Below are 16,922 nucleotides of genomic sequence, written 5' to 3' on the forward strand. Positions count from 1 at the left end.
TGCTGTTGTGGCAGTCCCGTGCATGAAAATACCGCGAGGTCAGAGGGATACATGTGGAGCGTGCGACTGGCATCGTATACACGCCACTAATATCGATAAATCAAAGTTTCATTATATGCTTCATATATTTCTCTTTTTTTTTCTGTTTGGTAATCTTCTCAAAATGACCTGACTCAAAAAAAAGAAGAAAAAGAAAAGGTAAAACCCACCTGCCTAAAAATATCTCTGTAAGGCAAGTGCTCCAACATCAGAAGGCAGTCACGCCTTTGTCGTGATCTTGCATAAACCGTTCTTCGACAGCCCTTTGCTCTCGGTCGCGTGGCTACATTTACAAATAAGTGCGGGGGTTCTGTTACTGGTTTGATAAAAAAAAAGAAAAAAGAAAGCTGCAGCATAAAGTAGGTTTCCGGATTTCGGCACTTGCTGAAGAACGAAGGAAAACATGCGTCGAATCAGTATTTCTGAATACTGAATCAGACCGGAAAATTAACTAACTTATACAAGAAGAGGAAGGTGGGTAGTTTTCATCGCTTATTGCTCTCGCTGCCCAGAGCGACATATCGAGAAAGAAAATGTGTTTGCGCTCCATATCTGGCCCTCGCATTCGCGCTTTCATCCACACTCGCTCATCCCTTAATCCCGCATCATGCTTCCACATATCCCCCCCCCCCCCCACCGCGCGTGACAAAATCCCCGAACAAACATTCTTTACTTGGCTGTCTGCATCCCTGATTCTTGCGAAGGAGCTCATAGAGCGCAATGGACTGTCAGCAGAAAGAACTCTCACGTATCGACGAGCAGATCCGCGAACTTCACGCCTTGTCCGTTCAAGATGGGCTCTGCAAAGCTGAAATCCTGAAGGCGACCAAAGTGTTTCTTCCCGGTAAAACCACCGTCCGCTGGGATCGACAATATTTGTGGTACATCGGCAAGGTGGTGCTGGCTGTGGCTGTCCTGTTCGCGGTCTTCAGCAGGGATGCTGTCAGCCGACGGATGTGCATGTACGGCAGGACGCTTCTCATATCAGTAAGTGCACGGCGTTTGTGATCGAGGTTTTAGAAAATTTTAGTGCATCGTCGTGGCTGCTATGCAGACTTGGAGGTACCTTGAATACCGTACTCTAAATACTGTATCTTAAATACTTTTGTTGGTATCTCACTGAGTACGCTCCGTGAAAAGTATTTGTATACTGCAATGAAAATACTTTTTCAGTGTTTAGTACTCAGTACTCTAATTACTCTCTCCTTTTTTTTTTTTTGCCGCACCAGACAACGGCGGACCTTTCCAGGCCGTTTCAAAAGAAGTCCACGCTGTTATCATTTCGCTTGAAACGCCACGCGTGTAAACTGGGAAACATTTTTCAGAGGAAGAGAGGAGGGTTGTCGGACGAGCACTTTGACACCCAGCTATACTACTGCGTGCAAATAAAACGTATGTCTAATTTGCGGGCATATTTTGACCACTTCTGTGGCTGTTTATTTTTTGAGTACCTTATAAGTATCTTAAATACCTTTCATAGTATTTACTACTCTACTCTAAGTACTTTCGTTTCTAACTATATTTACTGTATCTTAAACATATTTTGCGCTCAGTGTATAGTAACGTATTTCAAATACTTTTCTGTAGTATCTTCTTGCCTGTTTCTATGAACGCATATACTGCCATGCGGCGTACTCAGTGCTGCACTCTGATACTCGATCAGGCATCAAGATAACGGCTTCTTTTTTTTTTTGCGATACGCCTTCCGCGGTTGAAAAGCTCTCCTACGTACACTGGTGCTGTAGTAATCGGCATTTATCGAGTAGGTCTTCCTGTATCCTTGATGATTAGCGGATCGAAATTGAACAGTTTGCAATCCAGGCGGATAAGATATAGATATAACATCGCGCCTCAGCGGAATCGGAACTTTATCCGCGAATTAGCACAGCCGGTGTCTTTAAAGTGGAAATTTGGGAGGGCTGCTGAAGAATATTTGAACCGGCTATGCATGCAATAGAAAAGACGACATGAACCAGGAATGCGCTTGTCCTATATGTTCGCGTCTTGTTTTCTACTGCATTCATCACCGGTGCAAAGGCCGTTAGTGTCGTGCATTTTGTGAATTCGGAACGGTTTGTCCAAGCGCGTCAGCTGATGCCTTTCTGCCAAAAATGTAATAATATACAATTGACAGAAGATAACAATATATATATAAAAAAAAAGCATGTACGTATAATATGCAAATGAACAGAAAAATAACACAATATTTTACCATACGTGTTCTAAACGAATGTAATTTTAAAGTGTCCAAGTTTGCGTTCGCTGACATTGTATTAGAGAAGAATCAAATAGCTTACAGAATTGAATTAAGCATCAACATACAGTTGAAACATGATACTACACTTCTGTATTAAAACTGAATCGCCACGCACATAATGCGGGCATACGCAATGGCGCCAGGCTCCTATACACTCCAAAATATTTTCCCAGTTATTTTCAACGGCATTTTGCAAATGAATTCGCCGAATAAATGACTTTTAACCCGGGTAAAAGTTTACTTGCATCGTGGGCCGACTTCACATTTACCTTCAAGGTGACAACGCGGCGAGCTCTTTCAGAAGCCACCACCTTGTGACATGTGCGGTCATGTTAATTGTCACAAAAGGACGTACGCCCTTACACGCTTTCCGCAAATCAGTATCATTTTGTGCAACGGTTGTGCAATGTGGTTTTTATCATCCTGCATAGACAAAGCGTTGCAGGCGTTTTGGGAAGCAATCGTCGTTATCAACGGTCTTTTCAGTTACTTCCATACTGGGACTGGACAGCATACCATCACTCTCCTTGTCTCATCGAAAATCCGCTTTACGTAGAACGCGGACTTTCCCTCTCGGATTGTCAGGTAATGTACAGCGCAAGATGAGCCATATAATGGACGTCCTCAATGCTCAGGTATGCGAAGACACTCTACGAATCGATCGCGTCAAAGATGCAAGCCCGGACACCGTGCTGGACAAATATTTTGGAAACTACGTTCCTCTTGTCGTCCAGGGACCGCAGTGGGACTGGCCTTCCTTCGATGCTTCTTTCGTCATCGAAAATATTACTAAGGTGAAAGCCATGATTAGAGGAGCAAGGAAGTGACATTTACAGTGTATTCATCCCCACGGAGCATTCTATAGTGGAAGAAAATGCGTAAAGTTGATGTCACCGCGTGTTGCGTAGAGCGCGTTCGCATGTTGCTGGGTTCTCGGGATTGGCGTACTGTGCGCGTAGCAGACGACACCATCTGCCTCTTTCGTGTCGTCTGCTACGGAAATATCTTCCCCGGATTTAACATTCCCCCTTTTCCCAGGCCTAACGTTTGATGAACGGTTGTTAATGGCAACGCAGGAAGGCCTGATTAATGCGCCCTTTCACTTCTTCGCACGTATATAGACATATACGCACGCAGACGATTTGAAACACAGGCTTTCTGTGACTCTACACTCTTAAAAATGAACCTCACCGCATAGCACGCTCCTAGCCAACCAACATCTCAAATGATATCATTACCTGACCTCATTTGTTGAAGACGGGAGGCGTACGCCAGTTTCACCTAACATAAAAAAAAAATCGTATTAAAAAATATACTGCTCTGAATACTATGGGTTCAACGCGATTTATCTCAAGGGAGGTTTTGTCATGACATTGGAGCATTTTTATCAAAATTAATTCACGAGAAATTCAGTTTTCCCAATTGATCTCCGAAATTTGCCAAGTCAACCTCGCAGTTTTCTTGTTTCTTTATATATATATATATATATATAGAAACTCGCACATCGAATTTACCCCATTGCAATGTCAAATGCATTCCCTACTCCTTTAGTAACAGCTGAAAAAGAATTACGAAAGACGTCGTTTCGAGGAGCGCAAATTGTCGGCCGAGCTCATTTCTCCATGGAATTAATGCAAGATGCGGTGGAAGAAAAACGGCCACCTGCCCCTTCCTGTTTCCCTCTTGTTCTCCTTTCAGATAACTTTACGTTGCAGTATAGTTGCAGCCATGTTGATGTTATCAGCAGAAGCTTGGAAAAGGGAAAGGGAAAGTTTCGTCGTTTCTTTCGGAGATCTGAGTGCGGCCGACAATATGCGCCCCTCAAAACGACGGTTTTCGCAATTATTATTATTATTATTTAAATTACTATTGCAGTAGTGAATGTATTTTGCAATAGAATTGGGTAAATCCGACAGGCGCTTTCTGTTTCCATAAAAAGAAAAGGAAGGAAAAGAAACGCGAGGTTGACTTGGCAAATTTCGGATTTCAATAGACTCCTCTCTGTTTGTACACAAATGACGCCATAGTGTTCGACAGCGTCACCAATTTGGTAGAAGTGAACTACGACCGAAGCTAGAGACGAACAACGTCGCGCCCCAAAGCCACAGTCTTGAGGGGATTACAATGGTCCCTGAAAGGGGCGCGACCTTCCGTCCTACTTTTCTTTCAATAAACCTCTACCCGAGAAACGTCATCATGACGTTGGTAGACACATCGAAACCAAAACAGATCGGAAGGTGAGAGCTGGGTTCCACGAATTGGCAATTGTTCGCTGCCTCCTATTGAAAGAAAAGTAGGACCGAAGGTCGCGTCTTTTTCAGAGACCATCGTAATCCCCGCAAGACCGTGGCTTTCGGGTGAGACCTTGTTCGTCACTAGCACTGAACGTAGTTCAACTCTACCAAACTCGTGGCGCTGTCGAACATTATGACGTCATTTGTTTACAAACAGGTAGAGGTCTATAGGAGGCAGCGAACAACTGCCCATTCGTGGAACCCAGCACTCCCCTTCCGATTTGTTTCGGTTTCAGTCTGTCTACCAACGTCATGATGACGTTTCTATGTTAGAGGTCTATTCTCCCTCGGGATAAGTAGCGTTGACCCCACAGTGTTCAGATATGTACATCCTTTAATACGATTTTTCTTTTTCTTTCTTTCTTTCTTTACGTTATGTGATACACCCTGTATATTAACAGATAGGATCTTCATTGCTCCTTTAAAGTTGTAAGTGCAGTACTTCGCAATGCGGTATATTGCGCGCTCTTGCAGAAATACGCAGAGGACCCCGTCTTGAAAGATGCTGCCATATGCGGCTATCAGACGAATCGAAAGCATTGGGCGTTCGACACCTTCGTCGAGAAGCATTCATCGGAAACTGGATGGTTTGCACACTGGTAACACGTTCAGTTTGCTTGCGATGTGCACCCATGCACTTGAAACTCTTCTTTTTTTCATCTCAGGGAGAACTGTGATGGCCCGGGGCAGAAGCACGCTCGACAGTTCTACAGGAGGCCTCCATTTTTACCATTGGCTGTAGAACTGACACGCCCTAACTGGATCTTGGTGTCCAATCTTTACCGAGGACGGAGGTTCAAACAGGTATAGCTTTCTTAAGGATACCTTCAATAAGGATACCTTCAGCATGCTTTGAAGATACCTTTAACAAGGATTAATAAATCTTAAAGATGTCCTAACGATATCTTTATACGTATTAAGGATAACTTTAGTTGAGAACCAGCAGTTGCCCCGACCTCCTTCTACGTTTTGTGCATCTTCCTTGTGCTGCAGTTCCTTTTTTTTTTTTTTTTCGTCGTCAAGCTAAATCATCAACTATATCCTCACTTTTTACGTTGATCAGGGAAATCTTTCTTTGCATAGATTACTTTCGAAAGCGGCAGCAGCATTGTACTTCTGGCACAGCTTAAAGGTTCACTAGCCATCCGCTTGCTTCCACCGCCAATATGCGAACAAGTGTGCGAAAACATGGAGTTTGTCTTAAACTACGGGGATATCCGTAAGTACAAGTCGCAGATGTCCATATATATATACATGCAGACATAGTTTTTCAGCCCTTGCATAGGTTATACTTTGGATGTTATTGCAGTCTTATTTGCGCCGAGGATATGGACGCTCCAGTATATGCCCAGGGCAGAGACACAGACCATTGCCGTGGCAGCAGGTGGCTTTCTTGAGGAGTGAGATGTGCGACTGTACAAGCATATCTGAAGTCGAGGTCACACGGACAGCTATTTGTTCTCTCTCACGAAGCAAATCCGACAAGCGCTTTTTACTTGACTTCAGGCCTGCACATCTTGCAGCTCCCAAGACGCACTACAGTGGAACAGGGTTTCAAGATGACGGTGAAGTCAAGAACGCGGCGCATGACTGCGGTGGTGGTGGTGATGATGATGATGGTGAAAGGGCGCATGGCTGCACTCACCATATAGCACGCTCTGCGCCAACCATTGCCACGAATGATAGGATTACCACTTCTGACTCGAAGAGAGAGAAAGGTGTACGCCTTTTTTTTGCGGCAATTTGGTTATATGATAATTGACACAGAAAGGCGTACGCCCCCCCCCCCCCCATCTCTCTCTCTCTCTCTTCAAATTTGAAGCGATAATCGTCTATCATTCGTGGCAATAGTTGGAGTAAAGCGTGTTATGCAATGATGATGTTCTGCTTTTACAGTGTGAAATAGTGGGAACCAACAAGGTGCCTTGCCTGAGGATACACACAGGCTTGTTTTGTCTTGGATTTTATTATCATTTGTTTACTGTCCCGTACGCCCTAAAAGCAGAACTTCACGGCGTAGCACGCTGCACGCCAACCATAATGCACAGGATGATACCGTCATCAGCCCCGTTTTAGAGTGTGGTTGCGCTCACGTCCGAAAGATGCCGTTACCTTGACAATAAAACAAAAGGAACGGTATTCCTCAGTTGCCTCGTTCGTGATTTATGAGCAAACCAAGCAGTAATTTACCCTTTCCGTCTGCGGAGCGGGCTCCCGTTGGTCTCCTCAGACGGTTTGTCTAATCATCGCGGAGAATCGTTTGAGGAAACCAATCCCACGCCTCTCCGCATTGTTGCGCTTCTTGAGAGGGAGAGGGAAAGTATAGATTGCGGTTCCTTTCGCTCCTAAATTACGAATGTGGCAACGGAGAAATCCCGTTCCTTTGGTTTTAGTGTCAAGGTACCGTGTATTCACGACGAGAGACATCCTCACGGAAGATTCTAGTGGAAGATAAAGCTATAACACTGCTCACGGAACCGAAGTTCCGTGTCATGTTATGTTGAACATTCAGACGGTGTCGGAATATCGGGAGTGGCGTACTGCGCACATAGCAGACGACACACAGCAGACGACACCGTCAGCGTCTTTTCCTGTCGTCTGCTACGGAATATCTTATGGCTGTGTCGCAGGACATTCCCCGCGGCCAGTAGACGTTGAGCGCTCGCGATCACGTGACAGCAGAAAGTTATGACGTCGTTCTGGGGAATGTCACTCGTGTGAATACACGGGTAATGGCATCTTTATTCCACAAGGAGAAATTTTTGCGATTTAGTGCGCCCGTTTAACGTCAGCGATGATTATACTAAAAAAATAAAAAAAAAGAAGGAAAAGAGACGCGTGTAATTTCGCCCACATGTAATATACATATACATGCAGTTGGCAGAAATTCATCCGCGGTTTTCATGTTTAATTATCGTCGCACGGCCCTATGACAAAACAAATACGAGGATCTCGGAGTGGATTAGACATCTTTTGACGAACCTCATTTGTGATATACTCAGTGGCTTGTATAGATTTTTTGGAAGGGAACTAACTCGGCAAAGCTCGAACTGCCTTTCATTATAAAACCGAGTGCAGGACAGCGTGCATATATGCAAAAGCTTAATCATAGCCTCCTATGTGGCTTAATCATGCTTCTGAACTACTGCTCAACTTGCAGGTATTATCACGCACATAGGGCATGATTCGAGGAATAGATGGTGGTGGTGGTGATGTTGAAAGGGCTTGCCGTTGTCGGCCTCACGTATGTGGGCAACGTCACGACTGACGCCCTGGGGAAATGTGCGTCCTGGGCCGACTTCTAGGGGAACTGTGCCGACATATGTCTGAAAGCGTCTGAGGAAAACCCAGGAAAACCCGAGGAATAAAACAGGCTGGCGCCTCTGAGCTATCCAATTAAAGCGACAGCTTTACAGACAGGGGAAACCACCGTGTAGGTCCGTCCGAGGCTTCTGGGGCCACGTGGCATGTCACGAGACAATGCTGCGTGCATATAGAGAGCGCGTGATCGACAAACTGAGTTTGCGGTATGAAATGTTTAACCATACAGTAACAATGAAAAACAAACAAACAAAAAACAATAACGGTTTCGCAAAATATGAAAAGGCTGTCAATAAATATTTAATACCATTTAAAAAAAAAAAAGTTTCTAAAAAACAATTACCGTGAACTACTGCGTTAGCCTCAGGTAGAGGCAGCGATATATCTGAATAAATAAACAAATAAGTAAACTTAACGTGTCCGCCACAGAGCCCAGAGATCTTCGTAGTACCAGAGTAGAATACAACTTGGCCACACGTACCAGCATACCGGAATCGGTACGTGGCGGAAGTGTAGGCAGCATCAAGCCCAGGGAACTCTTGCAATCCATAACTCTAGTCACAAGATGGAGTCCTGATGGAGCCTATATAACCAGGCTCTGGAGCCTAACGAGCCTAATAGCCTGCGCACTTTAGCCCCATGGCAGTGTCAACAATCATGTTGGCAGGTTAAAAATCACGACATTAATATTTTCTATGAATGCGGCCAATGCCAAGTGCGGGCTAATTCGAATTATTGTCGGTGTTGCACATAAGTGTGCTGACAGATATTTGCACTGAGGCTGCATCAATGCGACATATCATCCTCGTATAATATGGGTAGAGAATGCAGTTCTTTGGTCGGACGGAGCAACATGTGGGTACGAACAGGGACGATACGATGGGAAAACCAACTGTTACGAAAGAGTACAAATGCGTGGGATTAAGCAAACGCAACTGGGGGACCGTGAGAGTACCCAATATGAGAGATCTGTTGAGCAGCAAGCATTCACACGAATGTGTGACCCACATATATGGCTGTCATATTTCCACACTGTGACACCAATACGACAAAGAACGCGAAAAACCACCTGGTGTTCCTACCCATCGTTCCACAGCGACCGAAGGCGCATCGTTCTCCAGAGCTCCAGAGCTTCACCTCGGCACACATAAAGTTCGTCGTCGCTTGGCAACCTCGCCTCATCCTCCTCCTCACTTTTCTTATTGCTCTCCTCTCCCATTCGTCTGCATTTGTAGCGGAAGTTAGCAGAAGCTGCGTTGTGATTTCTCTGCTGATCTGCGAGAGAAAGGTACGTTTATATCATTACCACTCGACCTTTCACTGGTTCGGTACCCTTCAAAAACACACACGGGAAGTGAGTACAGACGAAGTTCGCGAGGAATCAGGGGGAAAAAAAATCGGTATACCTGACGTTATGTCGTTTGACGTCAGGTGTGTGGAGACGCGAAAACGTGCAACCTGCCTCCTGTCAATTACGTGCGCTCATAAACTTCCTGGCCGAGACAAATACGAAGCAGAAGAAACGTTGCGTGCCACTGGGTTGCGTGCCATATGTTACGGATCTGTGATTGCAGCCCGCATCTCATTATTCAACTGGTTAAGATAGGGTCCTCTTTTATAGCTAGTGATCGGCCGATATAGCGATTTTATCACTTCCGGTCATTGGCGATGTGACGAAACCATCAACACCAGCGTCTTCTGGAAAACGTAAAAATCAGATAAAAATTTAACCAGCCCCTCGCAGGTGCAGTAAACAGCCAGCTTCACGCAATTCCTCGAACAGTCATTATTTCACTCTGTGCTCTGGAAACAGCCACAGGTTGGGTCACTGCACGTGTCGCTTCATTGGAGCGCAATGTACCTGGGGAGTCAAGGAAAACATCGCGGTTTCAATATTGATAGGCAAATGAACACCAAGCACCTGCGGGTACTCCTGCCTGGGATGCGTATAGTTTGATAGGCCGAACAGCGCATAAAAGTCTTAGGCGTCAGATTTAACGTGATAAGATTTAACGTGATATGCCTACCTAGATAATTGCTCTTTCCATATTCTGGTTACATATAGATTGAATAAAGGCAGTTGAAGAAAACTGAATGCTTTCAGATGTACCCAGTTGCTTGGCCATTGTCTGGTTGTAAGCTGCCCGTTTGAACTATACTCATCCGGGCAAGTTTAAATGGTGCAGAAAAAGGTTGTAAAATACACGCCATGCCGAATGACTCAATTATTGCATTCGGTCTATTTGAAAATTGCTGGTCTTTCTCTGTGTGAATATAAGGAATACACATCTTCATAGGTATGGAATGTGTATTAAGGGGATATAGTACTGAGAAGGGATTACGATAGGTACCTGATCTCATACACATTTATTCCCCCTCACATCAGAAACACTGATGGTCATCATTTATGCCTATCTTTTTCAGAAGTGATGAGATCCCAGTTGGCACTGGGCTTGGTTTTCGTTTGCTATACCATCAGCTTTGTCATCTGCGGCGAACGTGTTGAATATGTAGACGCTGGCAAGTAAGTAACACACAGACCTCAACTTTGATCAACTACGTACAGTAGATCTGGCACATCTGAGCAAGCTAGGCTTTTATATTTACAATGTTACTGAAAAAGCTTGGTAAATATTCTACACAAACATTTGTATTAGTGCAAATTCCAAGGATATTCATGTACCTAATATAAACGTTGTTCACGCTTACTAATTCTAGTCCTGCTTGAAAAGCACTGCATGCATGTCGTATCGATCTTTCCTTATATTATCTCGCTGGTTTGAATATGAATATCAGTGATCAAAGCAGATGAAGTTTGAACAAGACACTTGTGCTCGTAGTAACACTTATCACAAGGCAAACTGGCATAGGCGACATTCCCTTTTTCTTTCTTCCAATTTCTGGCGGTAATTGAGCGAAAAAGAAAGGAACAAACTCCGACGCTTTCAAGCAAAATACACTCCATGCAATGCCTTCTACTCTGCTGACCCAGAAAGCCTAGCTCTGCTGTGTCAACATTTATGTCGCACCTGTTCGTTCTATATACCAACTCTATCGGTATTCCAAACAGTTGTACTGAAGTGCGAAAGCATAGGTTATTCCTTGTTATCTTTCGTGATTCGATGTGTACAATTTAACAGGAAGTCAGTCCACACACGTGGAAACATACGGCGGAGACCCTACCTACCTATGTGCAGGGTATTACTTCTCATGCGTAAAGTATGTTGTTTCAGGAAAAAGGAGCCACCAAAGAAGCTTCGTGACAGTAAACAAGGTGTCAAAATGGGTGTCAAAAGCGCCAGCTGTGATGATGGAAGGGTAATTTCAGATGCATATTGGCATGTTACGTGAATGCACGCTTTTAAAAACTACATATATAAAATACATATATTTATTTATTATTATTATTCTTCTTTTTTCTTTTTTTTTTCGCGCATGCTACGAACCGAATTGCAGAGCAGACTGGAAGTGGACTATGATGGATCTCCAATAGAGCACACTTGCTACACTCCAAAGGAGCCCTACCCTCCTGAATCAGAAGAGGTGAGCAGCTGCTTCGTTTGAAATTGAAGCAGCGTGCAACACTAAGATGCTAATTAGTCAATTAAATTGTAGAAGTAATCTTGCGCGTGATCAGAAAGGTTAGCGCTCCGATAACATGATCTTCTTCGCAGGAACTTCCCTCCACGATGGAGTGCGACAAAATAAAAGGAAGATACTCCGTAAGTGCTTACTTTGCCGTAATCAACAGATGGCGTCAATTCATGTCTTTCCGGTCATTTGTGCGGCCGGCACTTCGGAAATTTCGTGCGCTGTTTTGGTGTAGGGTGAAATAAATTCACGTAATTAATCGGATGTTTGATGAACTCAATAAAGTCAAATCAATAAATCAAATTAAGTTATTTGTTTTACTTTCAGCCCAGCCATTACTGCATGAACCGGAGAATAACATATGACCATTACCTTCCAACACAGTAAGTAACGGAACGTGTTGTGTGAGTGGTACGTGAGTGCACAGATTTTTCGCGATTGATTGCAGACATGCAGCACGTTACTTAGTTGCCAACTGCAGTATTTGTTAGTGGAGGGAACTATGCAGAGCCTTTGCGAGGCGAGCTTGAGCCCTGGGCAGGGTAAACGTGAAGCCCTGTCAGCAAAGAAAAGAAAACGCTCATTCGCACTGCCAAGATCGTAAATTCAAATTCTCTTCATTCCCGCTTTATACCGTACAAAAAACCTGCCAGGGACTGCCGTTCGGCACCCGGAGCGGCTGCCCCTCTCGCCCCCTCCCCCCATCGCTACGGCTCTGGAGCTACGGGAAACATAATGACAAATAAGTTTTTGTCATTAGCTTTTACTGTCTTTTGCAGTGAGGGCCATCGTCCACTGTGGGCAGTCTATGGTGAATACAAGTATTGTCCTCCACAGAGGTGGCTCCATAATGTTGAGGTAGGGATTCAAGGACTGGCCATTTGTCTTCCAATACAGCTTTTAAATTTCTCAATTGAGACCCCTAACAATTTCAGCATGGAGCACTTGTCATGCTCTACCATCCATGCACACTGCCGAGTCTCGTGGACAAGTTGCGGGACATAGTAAAGAGCTGTCTACGGAAATACATTATTACACCTTATAGGCAGCTTACACGTGAAAGGGTAAGAAACCATATTATTTTTGGTAATGCAAGTGAGAATATCAGTCACATCACAGAATATCACATCAGAATACCTTGTGTTGTAGGGTTGAACGTCTTAGAGCCCGTTTTTACCTCACGATTTGCATCATTATTGGTTGGGGTAAAACCACAAAAATCCACGGAAACTGCCATGATCTTATATTAACGAGTTTTGACTGTACTGCTAATACTATACTACTTTAAATGATGTATTTCAGTAAGAGTATTTTTCTATTATGTGGTTAGAACAAACAAATTTATTTGCAATGCTCTCGTTACATTTACGGGCTGACCAAAATGTTCCTAAACATTGCTGTTTCTTTATCTTCCTTTTTGACAGCCACTAGCCCTCGTTGCTTGGCGCTGTCGGTATGAGATGAACACAGTAAATGAAAAGGAAGTGAAGAAGTTCATCAAGGTAATGCAGACTGCTCGTTTTTCTGTTTGTTTGGTCCAACTTCTCCTGTGTTCACAAAATTACTTACGACTGACTTTTTCTTTTTCTTTACAGGCAAGGGCAATGAAAGCACCTGAATCACACTATCCGAGAGATGGCTACTACAAATTTGAGCTAATAGAACAATCTTCTGCACCTCCTGGCTCGGATATCAGAGATTCTGTTGTCTGCCCGAAACAGTGATGTGCTCGTTCTTTTTGGTGATACGAACCAGGGCCCCCTTTCGCAAACGTTGAGGAAATTCCTCAGTGCCATCCTTAGTGGCACTGCCAGTGCTCCAGGCATGAGCAGCATTGAGGACGGTAGCATGTGCACGAGGCACTACAGAAGCTACTGAAGAATCTCCTCAACTGTAGCGCAAAAGGGCCCAGATGCCAGGTCATGCTTTTTTTCCTTGTCACATTGGCAGTCTTCAGTCATCATTGAAACCAGTGGTCATTGAACATGCACATAGCACCACCAAGTGTGTAATATGTCAACTTCTCATTGAGCATTGAATTCAAGAGCATTGCATTCAATTCAAGAGCATTGAATTCAATGCTCCCCGACAGGTTCACACATCACACACTTGGTGGCGCTACGTGCATGTTCAATTTAGGGTGCCTGAATACTAGCTCCCTCTGTGTAGGGTGAAGGCAACTGCATCGTCTGCTACGAATTTCCGCCATCTTCATGCCCACACACAGCTCGCGGCGTCAAAATGGTGGCTTTGCGGCACACGCTTCTACAAAGGATGACTCCACCCTACACACAGGGAGCTGTTATTCAGGCACCATAGTTCAATGGCCATTGCTTTCAATCTTCATTGAAGATGACCGGTGTGAGAGGGGTATTAAAGCAGTGTTTATCTGCTACGTACATTACGTTTCGCTTGAGAACAGTGCCACAGAGGTCTCTGTGGTACAAGTGATAATTTAGATAATCCACGACGATGCGAAGATAAGCACAGAGGTACAATGCTCGATATTTTAAGCTGGTGCTCTACAAGCACTGCGTAAACAACATAGGGCCTTGTGTTTTCAGGTTTTAAGTGTTTTGAAAACCAGGCAGTAAAAACTGGGTTTTATTTCAGAAGCCATAACTTCGCAATTTGCCAAGTTAGTTTTTTGGGTATTACCCTAGTAACGATGCAAATCGAGGGGGGGGGGGGGGGGGTAAAAATGGGTTATACCCTAAAACATATGGCCCTATTGGTAAACAATTGTACATAGCCATTCGTCAAAATACCCAAGCAGCACAAGAATGTGCGATACGTTAGTACCACAGAACCACGAATTTATTTTAATGGTGATGACTGCTCTACCTCATTGCTGGAGGTAAAGTGGTGAAATGTACCACAAAAGTAATGTGCTAGGTTACATTCCATTCCTTATAGCTCTCCCTCATTGGTGGTGGCAGTAAGGGAGAAGAAAACTAAGAACAAACCACCTATATATTCCACTCGTAGCGGGTCTGGGGCTCAGTTTCAACAAAGCTTGCCTGTCATGGAAACATTATTGGAGGCTTCCCCAACGTCTCGTTTTCTTTAATTCATTGCTTCAGCTTTCTCAGTGCAATGTTGTGAAGCATGTGCACACATAAAAGCTGCCCAACAGTGGTCCAGAGTAGCATTTAACGCCGGAGGCGTGCCACGCAATAGACCTTTTTAGAAAAGCAAGCAGCACCTTTGGCACGCAAGGGCTCATGGGAACTTCGAGTGCCTTACAGCATTAAAGTAGCACAGAAGTCATTTTTAACACCCAGGTTTCTTCCTATAAAACTGTTAAGTAGGCCAGTAAGATGCACCATGCGAAGTAATTTACACCACGGAGTCATAATTATAGCAGAAATTGAATTTAAAATACGCCGCAAAAAGCGACCGTGCGCAACGGCGGTGAAGAGCAGTACCAGCCTGTGATCTGCCTGGAACCTCGCGCTGACGCTATAAGGAGAATGCTCGCTGATTGGCCTAGAGAAATGTTGTCTGCTACTCCGCTGTCGTCTGCTACTCGGCTGTTCGGGGTTCTGATAAAGCCTTTCTCCTTGCTCGGTAATGCTTCGGCCGCTCCTTCTATCCCCAGTTCTCCGGGAAAACTGGCAAAACAGGTTTACGTCGGCAAAGGGACAAGGCGCTGACCCCCACTGACCGGCAAACCAGAACGAGTCTCCTTATGCCGTCATCGGTGACGTGGCATCATACCTCATCCTCGTTATAGCTGGAGTGGCGAGTCAAGGGTGAAGGCGTGGAGCTATGTTTATGTGAGTTTCTTTTCTGGGAAACAAATTGCACAGATCAAAACCTTTCGCGCTACTCGGTATAATGACACACACACTTTCATCAGATGTCTTAATCTGAAATTTTTTTGGATGGCCCTCTGTACTCCTTTAAGAGACGGCCAGAGGCGGAGGTACTAGAAAAACAACAATATTCCCAGTGTGCGCAGTAGCAGCAGCGTCTGCCGTGATAAACCATAACCGAAGCAGACGACAGAGCAGTGTTCCTCAAAGTTCCCATGCTAGTTTGCGCCGCACGCTTGGTGGCGTGCTTATCTTTGTAAAATCGTCTATTGCTTCGTTCGAGGCCGTTGGGGAACGAATGAATGAATGTCTTTCTATGAAGCCTACAGCAGTATCTTGTCGCAGCACTTTACATTGTGTCTACCTTCCAGTTTTGAAGGCTTTCGGATATTTCTACGTGGACGATCATGTTGCTAACACGTGCTACACTTTTTGCCAACTGACGTACTGTCTGTGGATGTTGTGATAAGATGTTTTGCTACTTGTATTTATGAGTGATATTGTCTGTGTATTTATGCAGTACCAATCCCTCAAAACATGCTTGCGTGGTGTGGAAGTGTACACCTAAATCGAAGGCAGCAACTTAACCATTCTCCTACCTCTTCACGAGAAGTCGCCGCAGGCCTCTGGTTTTCCAGGTACCTGTGGGCTTGTGTACTACGGGCGAGGGACAGTCAGTACAAAGGTTAGCATCGAGCAATGGGCAATACCCAGATTGCATATGTAACTCAATCACAAGTTTTGTACTAATTTGGGTAGTACTTGTGACCCACTATAAAAGTAAACAAAACAAATTATCTTTGTTATCGTAAATACTGCTATTCGAGACAAGTATTAAGGCATGCATTTGGCAGCTTGTGTCCAGGAATAGCTAATCTTTCTCCTCTAAAGCTTTGTGCAAAATAAATAGGTGCCCTTTATTGTACTGTAGCTATCAGTTCTCGTAGAAGCTTTGGGGACCACCAAACATTCTTGAAAACGTCCTCTACACAATGACATGCTCTCTCCCTCTCAGAGAACTTCTGGCTGACTGTCCCCTGGAAGCTTTGAGTTTTTAGGAGATACTATTGGAAGGTGGTGTTTGAGGGAGTCTGTTAGGATGGTTTTGCAGTTGAGCTGTCTTGAAAGGAAAAATATCAATAGCAAACTGACAGAGTTGTGCTCTTTCAAATTCTAAAGCAAACATTTTAGAGCAGGCAAAGATAAACAACTATGCCTGATGGAAAGGAATGGGACTAGTTAGTAAATTTTATACAACATACTGAAATATATTGAAACTAGTCATTAGTATTCCCATGTGAACGTTTTTGTGCCTTTCAGATATTTTGAATACAGAACAAAGGTATTTATACCGAAAACTAGCATGTACATACAACACTACGTAAAGCTCTGTATATAATTAGTCCCGCTTTCTTTTCAAAGTATTTAGCATTTGAAAACGTTACCGACTGCACTCATGAGCCGTGCTGAATTAAAATACATATTCCATTTGCTTAAACGTTTTGTATCGATAACAGCCTACAACCGCAGTTGTACGCATCTGCAGATATTGTAAACTGTGAACTCGTGTCCAATAAAATGTGCATCCCTTTGCATGTCTCA

General features: G+C 44.1%; 2 protein-coding genes across 2 annotated transcripts; both read left to right on the plus strand.

Moving 5' to 3' along the window:
• Positions 1–406: 406 nt before the first annotated feature.
• Positions 407–6,365, plus strand: LOC135371040 (uncharacterized). Its single transcript, XM_064605011.1, has 7 exons — positions 407–1,026; positions 2,783–2,881; positions 2,932–3,090; positions 5,065–5,189; positions 5,256–5,394; positions 5,674–5,809; positions 5,900–6,365. Exons 1-7 carry the CDS (start codon positions 760–762, stop codon positions 5,992–5,994), a joined length of 1,020 nt encoding a protein of 339 aa, XP_064461081.1. The 5' UTR covers positions 407–759; the 3' UTR covers positions 5,995–6,365.
• Positions 6,366–9,641: 3,276 nt separating this feature from the next.
• On the plus strand, positions 9,642–16,912 carry LOC135371044 (uncharacterized). Its single transcript, XM_064605015.1, has 10 exons — positions 9,642–9,730; positions 10,336–10,435; positions 11,145–11,229; positions 11,368–11,454; positions 11,586–11,633; positions 11,830–11,885; positions 12,282–12,360; positions 12,438–12,566; positions 12,927–13,004; positions 13,098–16,912. Exons 2-10 carry the CDS (start codon positions 10,341–10,343, stop codon positions 13,224–13,226), a joined length of 786 nt encoding a protein of 261 aa, XP_064461085.1. The 5' UTR covers positions 9,642–9,730; positions 10,336–10,340; the 3' UTR covers positions 13,227–16,912.
• Positions 16,913–16,922: the final 10 nt, after the last annotated feature.

This window comes from Ornithodoros turicata, chromosome 10, assembly GCF_037126465.1.
Source record: "Ornithodoros turicata isolate Travis chromosome 10, ASM3712646v1, whole genome shotgun sequence".
Classification (NCBI taxonomy): domain Eukaryota; kingdom Metazoa; phylum Arthropoda; class Arachnida; order Ixodida; family Argasidae; genus Ornithodoros; species Ornithodoros turicata.